At 35.2% G+C, this 21,680-nt stretch overlaps 2 protein-coding genes across 2 annotated transcripts in view; both read left to right on the top strand.

The window, feature by feature from the left end:
* Positions 1–404: 404 nt before the first annotated feature.
* Positions 405–887, top strand: LOC131938547 (uncharacterized). Its single transcript, XM_059296621.1, has one exon. It carries the CDS (start codon positions 405–407, stop codon positions 885–887), a length of 483 nt encoding a protein of 160 aa, XP_059152604.1.
* A 13-nt stretch (positions 888–900) lies between these two features.
* The window catches only part of LOC131938548 (CD109 antigen-like), a 47,857-nt gene continuing 27,077 nt past the window's right edge, over positions 901–21,680 (top strand). The window contains exons 1-5 of the mRNA XM_059296622.1: positions 901–909; positions 1,391–1,504; positions 2,564–2,665; positions 2,947–3,075; positions 3,338–3,476. Coding sequence (XP_059152605.1) covers positions 901–909; positions 1,391–1,504; positions 2,564–2,665; positions 2,947–3,075; positions 3,338–3,476 — 493 coding nt within the window. The remainder of the gene's footprint in view (positions 910–1,390; positions 1,505–2,563; positions 2,666–2,946; positions 3,076–3,337; positions 3,477–21,680) is intronic.

Genomic DNA, 21,680 nt, shown 5'->3' on the forward strand with positions numbered 1-21,680 from the left:
TATATATAATGAGTTTCCGATTTACATCTCGAGTTCGAACCCTCGGGCATATGAGGCTCGACAGCTGGAGACAGTAACTCTTCTAGGAGAGACAACTCCAAAATCAGACAACTGCTGCTTTGCAGTTTGTTCTTGGTTGAACAAAGGGTATGGAAGCAAATCCAAGAAAAAAAAAAGCAGGCTGAAATCGGAATCAACAGCTTATATGATGCATAACAAGTTGATTTTTTTACTTAATTGCGTTGAAGGTAATCTATTCCAACAACAAAAAATAAAAGAACTCAAAAGAAGAAGAAAAACTTCAATTTATAATATATGACAAATTCAAATTTTGAAACTGTAAGCACTGAAAGCGACCACCAAAAGCTGGAAAACATCTGCTTACTTCTAACAACCTCCTGCCTATGCCTCTGGCTTCCACCAACAACCACCTGCCTATTCCACTGGCTTCCACCAACAACCACCTGCCTATGCCACTGGCTTCCACCAACAACCCCCCCGCCTATGCCACTGGCTTCCACCAACAACCCCCTGCCTATTCCACTGCCTTCCACCAACAAACCCTAGACTATGCCTCTGGTTTCCACCAACAACCCCCTGCCTATGCCTCTGGCTTCCACCAACAACCACCTGCCTATGCCACTGGCTTCCACCAACAACCCCCTGCCTATTCCACTGCCTTCCACCAACAAACCCTAGACTATGCCTCTGGCTTCCACCAACAACCCCCTGCCTATGCCTCTGGCTTCCACCAACAACCACCTGCCTATACCTCTGGCTTCCACCAACAACCACCTGCCTATTCCACTGCCTTCCACCAACAACCCCTAGACTATGCCTCTGGTTTCCACCAAAAATCCCCTGCCTATGCCACTGGCTTCCACTAACAACCCCTAGACTATGCCTCTGGTTTCCACTAACAACCCCTAGACTATGCCACTGGCTTCCACCAACAACCACCTGCCTATGTCACTGGCTTCCACCAACAACCCCCCCCCCCCCGCCTATGCCACTGGTTTCCACTAACAACCCCCTGCCTATGCCACTGGCTTCCACCAACAAGCAGCCGACAAGTTGATCTCCTCTTTCTGAAGTATAAAAAAAATTGTCATTTTTTAAATCACCCAATTTTGATTGTATTGAGCTTTTAGGAACTGAAGTACGATCAACTGTAATGGTAAATGTTGTAACCGCTCAATTTTTTTTGTATTTAGTTAAAATTTCCCGTTTGTATCAAATCACTGCTATTTTGGGTAAAAACTAAGATAATTTAATTCATTTCAACATCCTAATATACCTTTTGAATGTAGTTGAGAATAGTTCAATATAGACATTTCATGGCATTTCAATAGTCACCTTTATAACTGTGATATATCCCTCACCTTTACAGCTGACAGTGTTCAAACCTTTTTTTGTGAGCCTCAACCACCCACGCTCTGTGACAAGACATGAACAATTTGTTCTACAGGCGACAGTCTACAACTATCTCCCACAGAACCTCACGGTGGGTTGACCTAAAGATTTAATTCAAATTTTAATCACGATAATTTGTACAAGCACTATCTCTAATAGACTTTCTTTCTTTTTTTATTAACACCGCCGGAGTCATCTCCCATTAGCCAGGCAAACTTCGAATAACTACCACAACTACCCCATATATTTTTCTCTAATCTACATTAACAAATAGTTCTTTTGCTATAGTAGTGTATTGGTTATTTATATTTGTTCCAAAATATTAATAGCTCTAATTTTTAAATAAAGCCACTTTTTCCAGAATATATTTTTAAAATTAATTTAAACTGTAATTAAAAATGGATTTTAGGGATTTTGGTATTAATATTGTAAGAGATAACTAATTTGATGCGGCGTTTTAAAATAAAGCGGGAGTGATCTCCCCTAAACTTTCTCTGATATAACAAGTCGGGATAAAGACGTTTTTAAATCAATTTTTAATTACTTAAACTTTAAAAAAAAAAACAGAAAAGAATCTCGTAGAAAAAAGAATAAGCACCAAGCGAACAGCAAACAACAAACAATGTGTGTATAAAAGTGCGGAATATTAGTAATTTATAAATTCAAATGCGTTTTTTGAGAAATCGGAAATAGTGTAAAGTACTACTTCCAGTCACCAGAATTTACTCAAAATTCGATGGATGGCATAGAAGAATATCTTTTACGTATAGGTGAAATTTGGTTTATTAATCTGAAACAGCATTCAAGGTATAGGCTTTTGAAAAACCAAAAGTAGATTTAGTTCCATTTCCGGTTACCGAAAATCTCTGAAAAGTTGATACAGAACTACAAATCTGATATAATACTTATATCTGAAATTTTATCAACCTAGTTGTAACGGTACTCGAGTTATCGTGTTTACAGACACACAGACACACAGACACACACACGCACGTACACACACACACACACACACGGGGACAAAATTACAAAACTATTTTTTTCCGACTCGGGGAGGTGTAAAACGTCGATTTCATTTTTGCACCACTATAATACTTCCTCTATACTTTGTATACGAGTAAGTAAAAATAACCACAATTGACATTCTCAGGTGAGCGTGTTTTTAAAACCAGACCCCGCGTTCAAGTTTATCAAGATAAGTAAAAACGGAACAGAGAACTTAATTGATGAAAACGTTGAGGTTAATCTTCAGGTGAGTATTGTTTATAGTTGATAACTTTCAAATGGGTTGGGTTTGAAAGACTCGGAATTTTACACCTAACTCAGGCCTAGTCTATTTCAGTATCTTGTAAAGAGTAGCAAAGAACCTAATGGGTTGATAGCATGAACTTTTGCGAGATTCCGTGACAACCTAAATAATTTGCGTTTTTTAAAATTAACCAATATTGTGTACGGTTTGACAAGTAAAAGCTAAAGGTTTTATATAGTGAATATTTCCTGTTAACCCTCATGGATTACTAATGACATATCCAGGTGGGTTCCAACCAGCAAGGTGTGACCTACTTCCCAATCCTGGCATCTGTGGCTGGGGCACTGGACCTGGACGTGTCTGCCAAATCTTCAATGGCGGCTGACGCTGTACGAGGTCAGGTCAATGTCAAGGTCAGCGAAATTAAAACCTTTTTTAAATATCGAGTCAGAATCGTGCTTCAACCAAATCATAAAATACATCAAAGTGTAAAGATAATCAAAACAAAAGATTTTGCAAGAAAAGTGTTTACTTGCATGTATAATATATACAAAAGTACATGTATTTAACTCTACTTTAAAACATTGCTTATATTACGAGTTTATAATATCTAGAGAAACATTACCCGAAGTCAACTGCGTGGTAATAATACATTCATGTTTTTGTTTTCATCAGTTAGAGGGGGCGCCACTCACGTTCAACAACCCTGTCTACGTCACGCTCAACTCCAGCACGAGTTTTGTCAAGTCCCTGAACATCACCTTTCCTACAGGTGTGGTACCTGGGTCCAAGAGAATCAGGGCCGCCGTTACAGGTACCCTTAAGCATCGTCCCATTAATAGATATATATAGACAGAAACTTACATAGTATACTGGGTTTTGGGGTGAGACTTTAAAACTTTATAGTATACTATTTAAGTTCTTGGAGGAAAAAGGGGGGGGGGGTCGTCATATTTGTTTGTGGAAGATTATAACGCAATTGTATATTTAAATCACTTTAATTAAACCATGAAGTAAAACAAGAAAATACTTCAAGCCCAAGTTTACCTTTAGTATAAAATACTTCCAGCCCATGTTTACCTTTAGTATAAAATACTTCCAGCCCATGCTTACCTTTAGTATAAAATACTTCCAGCCCAAGTTTACCTTTAGTATAAAATACTTCCAGCCCAAGTTACCTTTAGTATAAAATACTTCCAGCCCATGTTTACCTTTAGTGTATGAGGTTAGTGTAATTTAATATTTAAAAAATAAAGGTCTGTTTTGATCATTTTTAACCAATTCAAAACAACATTATGTCATTAATTCATCAATCGGCTTTAGTTTACTCTTAAGTTTATCTAAACCAACTTTTTAAAAACCTGTCAGGAGATTTACTCGGGTCAAGTTTGAGTAGTTTGACCTCGCTACAGACCATCTCGGCAAGTTTTGGTGAGCTGAGTGTGTTTAAATTCGCACAGAATCTTTATCTGGCCAAATACCTCAACGCTACACACCAGACCAAGACATCAATGTACACTGAAGCCATCCGTGGCTTGGAAGACGGTAAGGAAAGATCGTTCATTGCTCTTTAAAACTTACCGGTAGTTTTTCATAGCGCTAGAAGAGTTACACCTGTAATGCATTACGAATTTTTTTTTTAGGTTTTTAGGTTAACAATGGCTTGAAAGAACAACCGTTTAATAAACAATTCCTAACTACATTTTTCACAACCAGTGGTTCTTCAAGGCAACCCCCACCCCTAAGTAAGTCTACCGCCCCCCCCCCCCTCCGGACGAAATGGAATTTATATAGAATAATATATACTTTTAACAGTGTCCGCCCTCCCACCCAATGTTCCCTCTAAGGACCAAGAGTGTGTGTGCAAAAAATATGTTGTGTGCGCGGTGCTAAAAATGACTTGGGCAACTTTATATGTATGTTTAGGCTTGCAATTAAGCAGAGTAATGAAGGCATGCATTTTGATATAAATTAAGTTATAAGTTATACTTAGACAACATGTTATATGATCGACTTACTATGTTAGTGTAATGCAATCATATGTTAATAATGTTAATACCATAACGGTAATACAAATACAACAGTTTAACATGTTAACCATTTTAAAAAGCTGACTTGAAAACAAAATTAGCTAACCTTTCAGGGGCATTTATTGCAATTTCTCGCGTCTAACCTTGCCTTGCTTCCACACCTTATATGCTTTGTTTAAATCCTCATCCTCTCCAGCATTTAGATATAATTTAATTCGCATTAGATTCTCCAAATGTGTGACTTCAAGTCTATTTCGTGCTTGCACTTTAATGCTGTTCATAAGACTAAAACCTCGCTCGCAATCAGAGCTGGATGCTTGAAAAGTACAGCATATGTCAATTAACTTTGCCAATGAGCTAAATTGCTCATCGTTTAAAGTAACTCCTGCGATTTCAGTTAGTGAATTTACTGAACCTGATTTGAGTTTTTCACTGATCTGAAATTTGAAGTCATTGTATTGCGTGATAAATGACTCTTCATTTGTTGTTTGTAACAAGTCTTTGCACTTAACGCACAGTTGTTTGATCCCTTTGCCGCCAAACTCAAATGCACAATTTTTTAAACCAGTATGATCAAAAGCTGACCAAAACTGCAATTCATCTCATTGAAACCTTACATTTAAATGATCGCAGACCGATCGTATAAACTGTGTGATTTGTCTTGTGTCGATTCCTACGTTTTCATTCAAAATTTTCTTGGCATTATCATTCCAATATACATCTTCATTCAGGTATTGTGCTTCTAATTTGCGTATTTTAGAAATGCAAAATTGATGTGCTTCAATAGATGATAAATTACTTCGCTGCAACAACATTGATAGATTAGCTAATTCAGTTAATACATCATTAACGGTATACAGAGCAACTTGATACAAGGGATCTCTTAATGATTTCAAAAGATAACAACAAATAGGATCATTGCAGTCTTCGACTTGTTCTTCACAGTAGGCAGCTAAAACATCAAGATTTCTAACCAAAGCACTGACAGCAAAGTGACGTGACAACCAACGAACTTCATGAATTGGTCGAAAAGAAATTACATCCATACCATGCACCTTGGCCAATTCTTTAAGTGCGCCCTTTAAACTGAAGATCGACTAAATAAGGTGTAAACCGTGCGTAAGAGAACCTCAATATTTTTAAACAAATTAACATCTTTCCAAGCGTCAGAAAGTGTCAAGTCTTATCGATGAGCAACACAGTGCTGTTCAACAAGATGGGGGATCTTAGCCTTCAGTAAAGCAGCTAATCCCTTCCTACGGACTAACATAACCGATGCCCCGTCTGATGTTATCATTACCATGCGGTTCATATCAAGTTGATGTTCAGTGTAGTACTGTGTTATGGCTGCATCCAGAGCTGAGGCATCACATGCGGTAAGCTGAATTATCCCACCAAAAACGATTTTGTAGAATAAAGAATTGACTGGACGAAATTTAAAATAAAGGATTAGCATTTTATGTACTGTTATGTCAGTACTTTTATCAACTATAAGCGTGTGGAACGATGCTACTCGAAGTTCTGCCAACTGTCTGGTATAGAAACATACTTCCCCATGTGGTTATGAATCAGTTGTACCGACAGCATCGAGGCGTTCATCCTAATGGCGAGAAGAACATTATCCATTAGAATTCGAACTTGATCCTCGTTTGACCGCTGGGTCTCATTTTGTTCAATTCGTTCTTCTCGCTCAGTGTTAGTTTCAACCAGCAGACGTTTAAGACCAGTCCCATTTGAGCGAGTGTACAAAATCGCAACATTTTCTTCGTGAACACGAGACAAATGACGTTTACAGTAGTCAAGCTTCCATGATTCCCAGCGCTTTCCTGTGACAAATTCGTTGTCTTTGTTGGTTTTGTTACAAGTATTAGCAGCACAGAACTTACACTTCAGTCCAATCTCATCTAAATATTCATAGATGCTTCTTAATTCAACTGAAACATTCTTTGAATCTGGCGTATCGGTTGTTACTTTAACTTTGAGCCATTCCAGTTTAAACGAATCTCTCGCTTTTTTTTGCTGCATTGTTTTACCGCTTGTTACACACATTTTTCTTTTCAACATTTTAAAAAGCACTGAGTAGTAAACTTTTATTCCTTATTTACTAAAACAGTCTGTGAATACTGAAACAGTTCGATCCAGGTGCACGTAATAATCACAAGAATTGGATATACAGTATATAAATCCTTAAACCAAACAGAGTAAAACACATCCACCTTAAGTAACCTAGAATTTGCATCTGACTTGGATAAACCGTCATAGTATCAAGGAGGTGGGTGGGGTTGGAAGATGGGGGAGGGCAGTGACAATAGAAAATAAAACCTTGCATAGTCAGCTACTAGCCACAATCCCTTTTACGGTAAGTTTTGGGGTAAACCCTTAAATCAAGCAGAGGGAGTGTCACCCAGAAATCACATCGGTACCCGCCCCGCTCAGTTGAGAGTTAAGTCATTAACTAGACCTGTGGTATGACAACCGAGGTCACCCCCTCCCCCAGGGGTCACAAGCTTTAAGTATCAGTTTGGTCGAGGCCCCAAAACACAAAGACTGTTCGTTTAACAAAACAGGTACTAAAAATGTCGCTTAATTCAAGCCACTGACCACAATTTTTTTTTAGTGAATCAGTCTTGCCCGACGTTCTGATAATCTGTGCGCGGCATCAGAAAATGACTGCGCGGCACATTTGAAAGTGCTGCGCGGCCGCGCAGCCGCGCAGCTTAGATGGAACACTGCTCCCACCCCCCACCCCCGGAAATTTACCCCCCCCCCTCCCCACAAACATAGTCTATAGTCACAAGTCCAAACGTTGTATCCGTTTCTCTTCAACAAAAGGTAATGAATCGGTTACAGTTAATAATTCGCTTGAATTTAACACTGATTTAAACTAGCACACATCTTAATTAAAAGCAAGAACTAGACTAATAATGGTAGACATTTTATTATTTACTCAACACTAATAAACTAAACTAATTCTTAACAAGTGATAGCCAAATTCGTAATTACATTGAATTTCAATTTGATTCACAATAAGTAGTTATTGTGACTAAATTAATAATGTTTCAAAAATTGTGTTTGTACACATTTGCACACAAACAATGTGTAGGCAACTCAACAATCAGTAACAGCATTCTAAGAAAACGTCATGTCATTACAACATACACATTCTTCTAAAGATGACCTGTGTTTTTAATTCCAATTCAGGTTTACAAACATTGATGGCGTTCAAAAGACAAGATAATAGCTTCAGTAGACACGGTGCTTCAGATGAAAGTGGAAGTGTCTGGTAGGTATTTAATTTGATTTACGAAACATATACATATGCGTCCCCGTACATGCACACGCATATATGCAAGTTCATGTGTATACACGTTCTCATATATTATATTTAAATAAATAAATAAATAAATAAATAAATAAATAAATAAATAAATAAATATATATATATATATATATATATATATATATATATATATATATATATATATATATATATATATATATATATATATATATATATATATATATATATATATATATATATATATATCGTATTTCTGAGATCTTGTTTCCACTCACCATATATGACTACAAGTGTGTAGAGTCTATGTAATACCATTGTATAACATTATATATCATTGTTCATTACACTTACAGGCTTACAGCACTGGTGAGCAGTGTGTTATACGAGGCACGTGACTACACAGACGTTAATCTGTATGTGATTAAGAACGCTCTACAATGGCTACACACGCACAAGAATCCGGACGGCTCCTTCAATGAACTGTCTAGGGATCGTCGTAACACAGCTAAGGTTTGGTTTGAAAGTGTATAGCATTGTGTTTTTAGACTTTAAACACGTAGATAGTTAACAAACATCGATTTTATACGTTTCTATGGTGTTGTGTAAATGTATGAATTTTTATGTTGCCAGATTAAATTTGCTTTTTTTTCTGCACTGTTAAAACTATGCGTATTTCTTGTGATTTCGACGATCCTCTGGTAATCAGCTTTTAATGATTCTGTACCAAACATTTATGAACGCGATACTTCTAAGATCAAATGCTTGTTTTTTTTTCAATATACCAACTTCAATCCCCTCCAGCTAAAAAAAAAAAAAAAAAAAAAAAAGTATTTTTGTCATACAATGTGGGCAAGTCGTTGCTCAAGTAATTCCTTCCATGCAATAGAATTCCAGACTTACCCCAGTGGTCAGCAGTGACTGACCATTTTCACCAAAAAATTGCTAACCCCATGCTAAGATTTCTAACTCACAAACAGCAAAAGACGAATTTCACGAAATGTTTGTGAATATCTGTGTTTGCTTCTGGCTAGATAACTGCTTAACACTCGATTGCAAAAATCGATTGCAAATATTTTAATGAATAATTCTAACTAAAGTCACGTGGATTTCGTATTTAATTAAGCTACGACGTTTGTTGTTTTAAAGGTATCGATTCCTGTTTTGACGTCATTTGTGATGTTCAGCGTCTGGGCGGCCTCACAGAAGGAGGAGGTGCCTGAACAGGTGGGTTTTTGGTCAAACAGGTGGGTTTTGGTCAAACAGGTAGGTATTTGGTAGGTTTTTGTTGAGCAGGTGGGATTTGGGCAAACAGGTGGGTTTTTGGTCAAACAGGTGGGTTTTTGGTCAAACAGGTGGGTATTTGGTCGGTTTTTGTTGAGCAGGTGGGTTTTTGGTGAATAAGTGGGTTTTTGGTCGGTTTTTGGCTGAACAGGTAGGGGTTTTGGTCGGTTTTTGTTGAGCAGGTGGGTTTTTGGTCAAACAGGTGGGTATTTGGTAGGCTTTGGTCGAACAGGTAGATTTTTGGTCTGTTTTTGTTGAGCAGCTGGGTTTTTAGTTGAACTGTTGGGTTTTTAGTTGAACAGTTGGGTATTTAGTCGGTATTTTGTCGAACATGTAGGTTTTTGGTCTGACATATTGACAATATCACTAATGCTAGTCCTTGTTATGACACCTATCCTAGATTTAACTTTAACAGCTTTAGGGAAACGACAAATAAATCCACTATCTACTCAACTTTATTTTGTCCACAGGATTGCAAGTTAAACCAACCATGCAAAGCCCATTTCCACAGCACCGAAATCAACCTAGGAGCCACACAGTTTCTGGAAGAATTAGTTGAGAGAGACGTCCTGAGTGACCCATACACGCTTGCTGTGGTCAGTTATGCTTTGGTCAAGTCAGGGAGCTCCAAGGCAAAAGTGGTGGTTGATAAACTTTTGTCTCATGCCGTTAGAGAAGGTGATGACATGTTGATGTAATGACATGTTGATGTAATGACATGTTGATGCAATGACATGTTGATGCAATGACATGTTGATGTAATGACATGTTGATGTAATGACATGTTGCTGCAATGACATGTTGATGTAATGACATGTTGATGCAATGACATGTTGATGTAGTGACATGTTGATGTAATGACATGTTGATGTAGTGACATGTTGATGTCATGACATGTGGCCGTGAAGGTAATGACTTGTTGATGTAATGACATATTCACGTGAATATAATGACGTGAAGGTAATGACATACTGACGCACATTTAATGTGTTTTTATATAATTAAGAAGAAAACAAATTTCGGTTTTATATGAAGATTTTGTGCATTCATTAAATAATTACTACAAGTAGTTATTTTCTTAATCTTTGTGGTCAATATTTCTTCGTAATATTTAATTTTAGTTTACTACTTTTGTTTTATAATAATTTATTTTTTAATAAAAAATAAATTCGTATTATTGTGTTCTGCATGCAGTCCAGAATAATGCAAGAACAGAACAGAAAACTTAACTTATCAATGTGTACTGGATCTCCATTGCTTTCGTATAATAGAGCAAACACAACAAAATTCTATTAATACAAATAGATTCTAAAAAGATAACAATAGAAATAATAATAATAATGATAATGATAAAAGTAATAAGAAGAAGAATACATCTTTAAAAAAAAACTAACAATTTCATAAGATTTTCGACAAATTACTATCGAATTTAGGCGGCCTTCTCTACTGGAGAGCGGACAGTTCAGACGAAGAGAAGCAAGAACATCCGTCAAGATGGCGTCCAGTCCACAAGCAGGCCAGGTCTGCTGACGTCATCACCACATCCTACACCGTGTTGACCTTCGTGACCCTGGGTCGTCTGGAGGAGGCGGTCCCTGCAGTCACGTGGCTGACGTCACAAAGAAACCCACAAGGAGGCTTCGTCTCCACCCAGGTGAGATCGTACCACGTACCGGAAATAGCTGAACCTCGATGAAGTATCAGCAGGTTTAGATAAAAGACACTAGGAAAGTTAGAGCAAGTTGGGAGTTAACTGGTGTGGGGACAACATGATATCAGATTGCTAGAATAACTTATTTGGGCGTGAACAGAGTTTTATAAAATGGTGCGTCACCCGACTTGACAAATTTCAGTAAAATATGAATGAATCACTGCATGAATTAATGCATACATACAAAATCGGCAGTATTTAAAAGCATGGCAGCAAATCTCTTTAACTTAACATTTATTTTTCTAACCATAGCGCACAGTTTGTATTTTAAAATACCAATGTAGGTTATATAGCACTTGGTGTGTGATACAAATCTATAAATAAATTGAAAATACATCATTTCAGCGTCCGAACAGTTTGTAGGTTCGGGACATTTAACACTGAATAGCAAAACATTTGTTAACAAATTTTAATAGTAATAACACATTTAACACAGGCAGTAATACTAGCCCAAAACTAGTCTAAACTTTATGATTTTACAAAGCTTAATAGCCCAAAACTAGTCTAAACTTTACGATTTTACAAAGCTTAACTCTCCTAAGTGTGTTTATCTCTTCGTCCATTCTGCTATTAAGACTTCGACAAATCCAGATGCCGAAGTTTTATTTACAAGTTAGCTTATGGGACAATTTGATTACAGTTAACTTTCGTTTTCACAACACAAACTTCTAGGACACAGCAGTTGGACTCCAGGCCCTGGCAGAGTTTGCGACACAGTCCCTGAGACCCGACACATCTGTGTCTGTGACGGTCGACGACACTCAGACACGTACAACGTTTACAGTCAACCAGGACAACTCACTAACTCTTCAGACTAGAGAGGTACATAAGTTTGTGTGTCCTTGAATGTTATGATATTACATAGTTTACAGGACAACTCACTAACTCTCCAGACAAGAGAGGTACATAATTTTGTGTCCTTGAATGTTATGATATTACACAGTTTACAGGACAACTCACTAACTCTCCAGACAAGAGAGGTACATACGTTTGTGTGCATGAACGTTAATTACAAAGTTTATACTTCGTTGTTATTGTCTGACTGTTTTACTAAACCATTACAATAGAGACGTATTAATTTTTTTGTTGAATGACTGCGAATTTTATTAAACAAAAAAATTAGACAATTCTAAAATGTCTGTTATTATCGCCTTATTTTCTGTTGGCTTTTACCTAAGCTCATCAATAATTTAATTTAATTTAACCCAAAAATTAACAGTTTGGATAGTTCAAAAGTCATTTTAAGTTTGAATATACTTTTTCTTATATAAATTATATTTTTTTACATTTACTTTGTATTTTCTATAGTCGTATATAAAATGAAAATATTTCTCAGCTCCATGATGCTTCACCTCACGTTCAGATAGAAGCCACAGGAAATGGCAATGTTCTTATTGAGGTAAACTCACAAACTTTCTCCGCTGTGAAGGCAGGATAAAACAGACACAGTATAAAATGAAATGGAAATGTCATCAACAATAGGATGACAATTACCTCAGTCAATGTGTGTTTTTTATAAACATTGGACGTTTAATGATGAGTATCATGATAACGAACATACTATTCTAAACTATTTTGAAGATGGTCAGAATAAGATTATTTACTATACGACTGGATTCTTTAAAAATTCGCTCTTTTCTTTTAATGCGTACATTGAAAAAAACTTTGATTTGGTTTTTGACCCCCCCCCCCCCCCACATATATTATCCCCCTTACGGTACAACACCTGTTCTGACGATTCCTTACATCAAATGACGTCCCTAGCGTTGTAAAACTTGCACGATATCATTTAGAGGACTTAAAAGCAAAAACGTGTTCAGTAGAAACATTGTTAAGTTAATCCTCAATATACCAATACTTTAATAACTTATCCCTCAGTCTACCTATACTTTGTTAACCTATCTCCTTATCTGCCTATAATTTGTTAGCTTATCTTCTAATCTACCAATATATAGTTCCAATCTATCTGTATATATAGTTACCTACCAATCTACCTGTATATATAGTTATCTACGAATCTACCTGTATACATAGTTAACTACTAATCTACCTGTATATATAGTTACCTACGAATCTACCTGTATATAAAGTTAACTATCAATCTACCTGTATACTTAGTTAACTACCAATCTACCTGTATATATAGTTACCTACGAATCTACCTGTATACATAGTTACCTACCAATCTACCTGTATATAAAGTTAACTATCAATCTACCTGTATACATAGTTAACTATCAATCTACCTGTATATATAGTTACCTACGAATCTACCTGTATATAAAGTTAACTATCAATCTACCTGTATACATAGTTAACTACCAATCTACCTGTATAAAAATAACTACCAATCTACCTGTATATAAAGTTAACTACCAATCTACCTGTATATAAAGTTAACTACCAATCTACCTGTATATAAAGTTAACTATCAATCTACCTGTATACATAGTTAACTACCAATCAACCTGTATAAAGTTAACTACCAATCTACCTGTATATATAGTTAACTACCAATCTACCTGTATACATAGTTACCTATCAATCTACCTGTATATATAGTTAACTACCAATCTACCTATATATAGTTAACTACCAATCTACCTATATATAGTTAACTACCAATCTACCTGTATACATAGTTAACTACCAATCTACCTGTATATATAGTTACCTACCAATCTACCTGTCCATCGACTCAGGTGTCCAGCATGTTCAACACAGAAGAAGAACTGTCCAGTCCATCCTTTGATGTTAAAGTTGTTGTATTGGAGGATGACGTGGACGACTTTAGGATTATGATATGCACTAGGTAAATATTTCACACATGAGTCATAAATTACAATTTCCTTTCAGGTTAATTTCTAAAGGTATTACATTTATATAATTTATTTTAAGTGCCAAATATTTATGTTTAAAACGTTTGAGAATTTATAAGGTTAGTTAAGTAAATCAAAGACATGTAACGTTGGTGTAGTGTGGGAAGTTATTACCCTGTAGAAAAGAGTTAACATGATTTATAACAGTTCGGACGAATGCTCTGAAACATTTTGCATCTTTAGAGATGAGGCGCTGTTTTCTCCGTCTTCTAAACACCCGAAGTTCTCTGTGTAAAGTACCAGACTTAAGCTACATAGATCCCGTAGTTCTGTGTGTAAAGTACCAGACTTTAGCTACACCTGTCTCGTCCTTCCCCAGATGGTTATGGCAGAGAAGCGCCGGTCTGGTAGTCCAAGAAGTGGGAATACCTTCAGGGTTCCAGCCAGATCTCACGGCTGTAGACAACGTCGCCGGGCTCGTCAAGACGGAGGTCAAGGGTTACTTTCTCAACGTCTACTTGGATGAGGTGGGTTCACCGGTTGTGTGTTTAATTTTTAGTTTCTGAAAAGCTTAGACTTAAAGTAAGTTAACTAAACTGCAAGAAGGATAATTTTAAGTTTTAACAGATGGGAAATCAAATGCATAACAAGGCAGCAATTATGAAAACATAATAATGAAAACTATCAAGTTGTTTTTCAACGGTTCGAATTATAGATAAATTTTCACAATGCACGTTTTGAACAAATTTAAAAAGCTTTTTAAATATAAACATTAACTATTTATAAAGTTTTAATAAAATAAATAATACATTAATAATATATAGAAACAGTAACATCATTAAATTTTAAAAGAATGAAAACTTTAAAAAATATGTTATAAGGTAAAGCTTGCAAAATGAGAAACATTGGTGTAATTTGGCGATGATGAGGTCGAGTGATACACGTCTGCTTAATTTTTTTATTTGGAAATCGTTTTATTTTATTGATTGTAGCATTGATTTTAAAAGCATGTTTCTGGGCATGAGCTGTGGAAGCTATATTATTGGAAAAAGCTGTAATTGAGAAGGGTAAATTATAGTTAAGTAAGAAAGCACAGTTTAAAAAAAAAATGTTTTTCCTTCAACAGATAAGTATGACCTCCGTTTGTTACACGCTGAGAATGATCCGAGAGGCCAAGGTGGCAAGGTCACAGAAATGTTACGTGAAAACCTACGATTTCTATGAGCCAGGTGTGATTTTATTTCATCTTGTTTATATGGATAATTTTAAATTCATAAAATTAATTCACAAATTAACACCTCCGTTGACAAATTTAATGATCTGTTAAAAGTAAAAAAAAAAAAAATTTAAGGAGTAGAAAAGATAATAGTAGCACTCTTGAATTGAATGAACGAAACCTTTCTTTTGACGCTTTTTTTTCCATACATTTGTTTTACTCATTTAAAAAAAAAAAAAATTGTAATATTGCATACGCGTCTTAGCCTCGGTTCTGCTTTCTAGTATTTATCAGACAGCTGATATATACATTTTTTAACTGATTTTATGTATTATTTTAAACACGTTAAAATCCACTATCATAATTTGAAAAATAGGAATAGGCTGATAGGGTTTTAAAAGCTTTTTATGCCAATGATTTATTTCATTTTGCTTTATTACCTTTATATCAACCTGATTTAATATCAGAAAAAAATGTGATGAAAATGTATTTTGACTTCAAAACATGTGAAGACATATGATTACAGGCCGACATTTTGATTTCAAAGTATTCTAAACATTGTTCAAATAATATGAAAACTCGAGTGTAATTACGGCTTTTAATTTTCCACCACCTGATCAGGTAACCAAGCGACGGTATTTTACCTCCCTTTGTCTATCAAAGAGGCGAGTGTTTGTGATGTCTGTAAGGGTTGCTGTCCATAGATCACACACTGATGCCGCTGTGGTTGGTGTCTCAAGCAGAATTTTTTTTTTAGTTTTTAACCTGGCTTCGTGAAGTAATTTTTTATGTTGTCTAAATGTGTTACAATAAAATGTTTACTTTAAAACCTGGGTTCCTAAAGTTGTTTTATTCTGTTGTGTAAATGTGTTTATCTGAATACTGTTTTAACAAATCAATGATTAGACGATATTTGTTTATACGTTTCCATTGACCACCTTACCGATGGTGATAATTGAAATTCTGAGCAGGAGTCTCTTATAGGTGTCGCCAGAAGAATCCAAGCTTATATAAATAGGTGCCTAAGGAGTGTACCAAAAATAACATGGCAAGACATGCTAGACGACACAAACTTATACAAGATTTGTGCAGTGTTTCTTTCAGAATTTCTTTCTGGGGGGGGGGGAGGGGGGGGCATTTTAAATGTTTAGGGGTTGGACACTAAAACAATTTATTTCTATATAAATTCTATTTCGTTCGTGGGGAGGGGGCGGTAGACATTCTCCGGTGGGGGGTAGAGGGGGGGGGGTAGGGGCTCATGTGACGTTTTAATGATTGGGGGTAAGAACTAGACGACGTCGGTCATTAATGACCCTTCACGTAATGTGTACACTGTAAACATGTGAGAAAATCGTCCATCAGTGACATAATAAAAGATCCTCTTGACCCCTCTACTGCACCCCATCCTCGTAATCTCCTGATTAAAGTGCAGGTCGTTTACATTAAGCTTGATTCTACCTCTCCTAGCCCCAGTTGGAGATATCGCACGGTGTATACACCTGTATCTAGTTCACCTGGTCTCATGAGAATAATACAAGTTTTCAATAACAACAAGGCAAAAATGTGTAATTGTGTTTAATTGCATGGTGGATGATGTTTGTCTCGCAATTTACCCGGTAATTTTACTTGCCAGGTACAGAAGGCACAAATCATGGACAGACTGGGGATGCGTGTTAGTATACAGGTTCATATCATAGTTGAAAGTTGTTGATATCTAGACTGGAACATTTTGATTTCAATGTTGAATCGTGGTAATAAAAGGTTGAAATATATTGATATTTAGGTTCAACATGTTGATATCAAGACTGGAACATATTGATTTCAATGTTGAATCGTAGAAATAAAAGGTTGAAATACACTGATATTTAGGTTCAACATGTTGATATCAAGATCAAACGGTGTTTATATATAAGCTTAGGAGATGTTAATATCAAAGGCGGAAACGTGTTAATATCGGATATTTCAAACATATCAAAGTGACAAGGTTGAAACATACTCATATCAGGGTTGAAAGATGTTACATTAAGGTCAAAATACACCAGGATGATACAGGATGACAATAAAATGCAATGCTGCTGACGTAACTTTTAATTTGTATCAATTAGAAACGTCACAAACTAAATTATATTCATTATTTTTACACGAGCACAGATGCTATTTATAGAAAAGTCTGCTTTTTCCTCTCCAGGTAAATATATCAAGCATACAATTTCATAAAAACTGCAGGTTAATGTTAGGTTAACTCTGACTTAATTACATAACTACGAATTGTAAAACAGGCATTAAATCATGTCATATATATATATATATATATATATATATATATATATATATATATATATATATATATATATACATATATATATATATATATATATATATATATATATATATATATATATAGTAATTATATTTAATTACAGTTGTAACCCATGGTTTTTGCAGAAATCCGTTAATTAGACGAACTCCTCGTAACACTAATGCTGTGGGAAAATGTTTGCCAGATTGTTTATGCAGTTTGGGAAGAGATGGGGTATTTAAATATAAGGGGATGTGTTATACCTGTTCAAAGCATGCTGGGAGAGTTCTTGTGGACAGTGGTCAGATTTTGTGTGGTGAATTTCTGGTTGTCTAAGTTAACGTCTACATGATCATTCATGTATTTGAAGTTTTCATTGCTCGCATGCATTCTTGAACATTCGTGTGTCTGTATTTCTGATGTTGCATGTCTACATGCATATATGTTTGTTTGCTTGTTTAAATCTTTGTATGTCTACAGTAGCATAAGTTAATCCTTATTTCTGATTGTCTTGTATATCTACACCAGCAATTGTACATGTGTTTTTCTGCCCATGTGATCACTTGTATGTTTGTGTGTATGTATGTATTTCACTGTGTAATTCCGTCAAATCGATGATGTATATGAGTGTATGCGATTTTCATCCATTTGACATTGTTTTTCTGAATGTCCCTGTCAGTTAATGTTAGCATAATTTGAATATTGTTTCACTCCTTTTGGCCATAGTTCACTTCGTCTACCTGCTCAATGTGTTATCGTTTCTTGCTTGGTTAAACCACCGTCGTATGTTTCACTCTTCACTCAACATTAGTTCGAATTATGGAACATTATGTCATGCTATCAGACCATATGTGTGTCTAGCTATTTACTCAACCTATGTCCCAAGTATCGAACAAGTCACCCAAACCTTAAAATATCTTCTCGTGTTTTTTAAATTTTAGCCAAAGATGGGAGGATTTGTGTGTGCTCTCGTTTTGACAATTCTGATTGGTCTCTCAAACGGGTATGTAAAAGCTAAGAAAATAATAATTTTAAACGTGTTTACAGTATTCAATAAACGTTATGACTACTTATTAAAACATAAAAAATGTTTTAAAATGTATTTTAAGCAAACAGTTGACGGATAGGCCTAATTGTTTGGTAATCTGTTTTTCAAACCACAACATTCTTCTAGCGCTAAAGCTTATAATTTCTTTCTTTTTCTTATCGTATCTCTTTTCCTTTATTAAAAAACAAAACACGAGCATTCCAATGTTTCAACTCTTCCCCACCATTTTATTCCTGCTTTTGGTTGTTATTACGTTTCTTATAGATTTGATAACCACTTTTTTTTTTTCAAGTTAAGTAAGGATAGTCTAATACTCAAGCTCTTTACACGCAAACTTGTTTTATAAATTAAGTATTTTTTAAAGTAAAAAGTTTAATTTACATACAATAAATTTTTGTGCTTTAGAACAAAATAAAAATAAATTTCAGACAAGGCACATACTTTATTTCGGGGCCACAATTTATATTTCCTGGTGTTGATATTCACGCGGCGGTCAACATCCTGCTGGACAACGTCACGGTGCCAGTGGACGTCTCCCTCCAGTGCTACACGTACAACGCCAGCAGCAACAGCGAGGTCATGCATACAGTACATCAGGTCACTGGTTACTTCAGCAAAGGTAGGTCACTGGTTACTTCAGCAAAGTAGGTCACTGGTTACTTCAGTAAAGGTAGGTCACGGGTTACTTCAGTAAAGGTAGGTCACTGATTACTTCAGTAAAGGTAGGTCACTGGTTACTTCAGCAAAGGTAGGTCACCGGTTACTGCAGCAAAGGTGGATCACCGGTTACTTCAGTAAAGGTAGGTCACAGGTTACTTCAGCAAAGGTAGGTCACAGGTTACTTTAGCAAAGGTAGGTCACCGGTTACTTCTGTAAAGTTAGGTCACCGGTCACTTCAGTAAAGGTAGGTCACTGGTTACTTCAGTAAAGGTAGGTCACTGGTTACTTCAGTAAAGGTAGGTCAATGGTTACTTCACTGGTTACTTCAGCAAAGGTAGGTCACCGGTTACTTCAGTAAAGGTAGGTCACTGGTTACTTCACTGGTTACTTCTGCAAAGGTAGGTCGCACAGTTCTCTAACTCCAAAGTTAGGAGATTTCAGTTTAAGCAGGCCATTTTAAATTCTCTAGTTTGTATTAAAATATTGGAAATTTCCTTTAAGACATGCCATTGTACGATCTATAATTTGTATTAAAAAATTGTGAATTTCATTTTAAAAAGGCCATTTAACATTCTCTAATTTGTGTTAAAATATAAATTTATTTCCAGACCGGCCGTTTAATATTCTAAAATCTGTATATTAATAATGGTTAACTCACTAAATATAAGCAATTTAACTAGTGAAAAACAGTTTAAAAATAAACTATTATCTGTAAAACCTCAACAATCAATGCACATGATACATTTAAACTAACCAGAAACCAATAGCCAATAAACCACAAAACATTCCTTCAATACCTAACATTCAAAGATCTTCTGTATTACATTCGTGTTATCAAAATAGATTTATACATGGTATTACTTTACAGTATGTCATCATATTTTTGTCTTTATGTCACATTTTGACATTGTTATTTATTTCAGATTCTGCTAAACATATAACCATACCAGTAAGTTATTTTAAACATTGTCTGTCATGCTTAATACACATTACATGAATATCTTTTTGTTACGGGAAGATATTAATGTGGAAAAAATTACAAAATTGACTAACATGGTTTATGTAGCACGCACGAACGTAGGCGTTGTGCATACATATGTTTTAAACTCCGTCACCAATATTGATAATGAATACATAATACATTTAAGTGATGAGATTGTATTCAACATAGTGAACTAGCGACTAAAGTTGCAGGGATGGGGTGGCATAGGGGAAGGGGAGCCGCATGCCATTGCGATCTTGTTTTGAAATGTATGCAGCAAATAATTTAAAAAAAAACATTAGATAAGATTATAGGCCTCGATTGTTAACAAAAAAATCGTATTTCATAATTTTACATTCGATTTTGCATAATTTTTTTTGTGTGAAATTAAGAGGTTATTATAAAGGAAAGTTTGTATATTATCGGAGATTCCTCCCACCCTCCTCCTTCCCTTACCCTCCATTAATCAATCATTAAAATCAAGCCACGTACAGGCTGAACATTAAAACACAGCTTCATAATAACAAGCTTTTTCGTGTAGGCTACTATTTGCAAGAAGACAATTGGTTCTAAAACTATGTCTAGATAAATTAACATTTAATTAGAATATGTTACTATTTTAATGATATAATTGTGTTTATTTTCTTGTAATTAAAGCATTTAAAATCTAGTAATTAAAGTGTTTTTTTTTATAATTCTAGTTTTTAAGTATTTAAATACTGTAAAGGCATACATTAGATACTTAATTGTTATTAAAAAATGAGATACACTTGTGCTGTCATCGGAAAGTTTGAAAATACATAGAGAAAAGAAAACAGTGGCATATGATAATTATAAATAAACACACAAACAGAAAGAGAATCATTTATGATTTAACTGAAAGTTTTAATAATTAACAAGACTACAGCTAACTAGATAAGACGTTGATATTTTATGTTTTGATGTAAACATTTTGAAATGTCATTTACATTAGGTTTTCTAGTTTCCGGTAATCAAAATCAAAGAAGAAATAAAAAAAAAAATATTTGCGGAAAAAAAGAAACACATTTAATTAACTGAGAATCTAATGATTTATTTATGCTAGACTTATATTGACCATTTTGTTTTACAAAACAGCGAAAGAATAAAAAAAAAGAATACCTAAATAAACATAAGATTAGCTTTAAGTTAAACTTTATTTTGCTTTGATCACACGGCTCTGATTATTAAACAAACACTTTTTGCGAAAAAAAAACCACGTAATAAACAATTGATAGTTTAATTAATTTCATTTCTGTTAATATTTTGTTTTCCCGATCACATGAGTTATTCCTCTTTACCTCCAGAGATTGTCAAAGAGTGCTATGGATGCTATAGCATTGTCGTATGATAAAAGACTGCACTTTAGGGGTCGTGGGCCCCTGCAGTTTGAGACCTCCCTATCTTTGTCCACCTTCACAGCACCAAGTTGTTTCATACAGACGGACAAGGGGATATACAAGCCTTCCGATACAGGTCGGTTTTGTTTGCTTAGGACATTTAATGAGGGAATTTAAACATATGTTTTATAGAAACTGGTTAAACTAAAGTGATTGTGAAAGAGTTAGTTATGTTAAATAAGATAAAACTTTATTTTATGAAAAAGTTGAAATAAAACAATGCATTATTCAATTAGAACAAATTCAATAAATT

Source organism: Physella acuta, unplaced genomic scaffold (genome assembly GCF_028476545.2).
Source record: "Physella acuta isolate Inbredline_101_S28 unplaced genomic scaffold, ASM2847654v3 ptg000247l, whole genome shotgun sequence".
Lineage (NCBI taxonomy): Eukaryota > Metazoa > Mollusca > Gastropoda > Physidae > Physella > Physella acuta.

Coding starts and splice junctions, on each gene's coding strand:
- LOC131938547 (XM_059296621.1), top strand. CDS start 405: ATGCCTCTGGCTTCCACCAACAACCACCTGCCTATTCCACTGGCTTCC.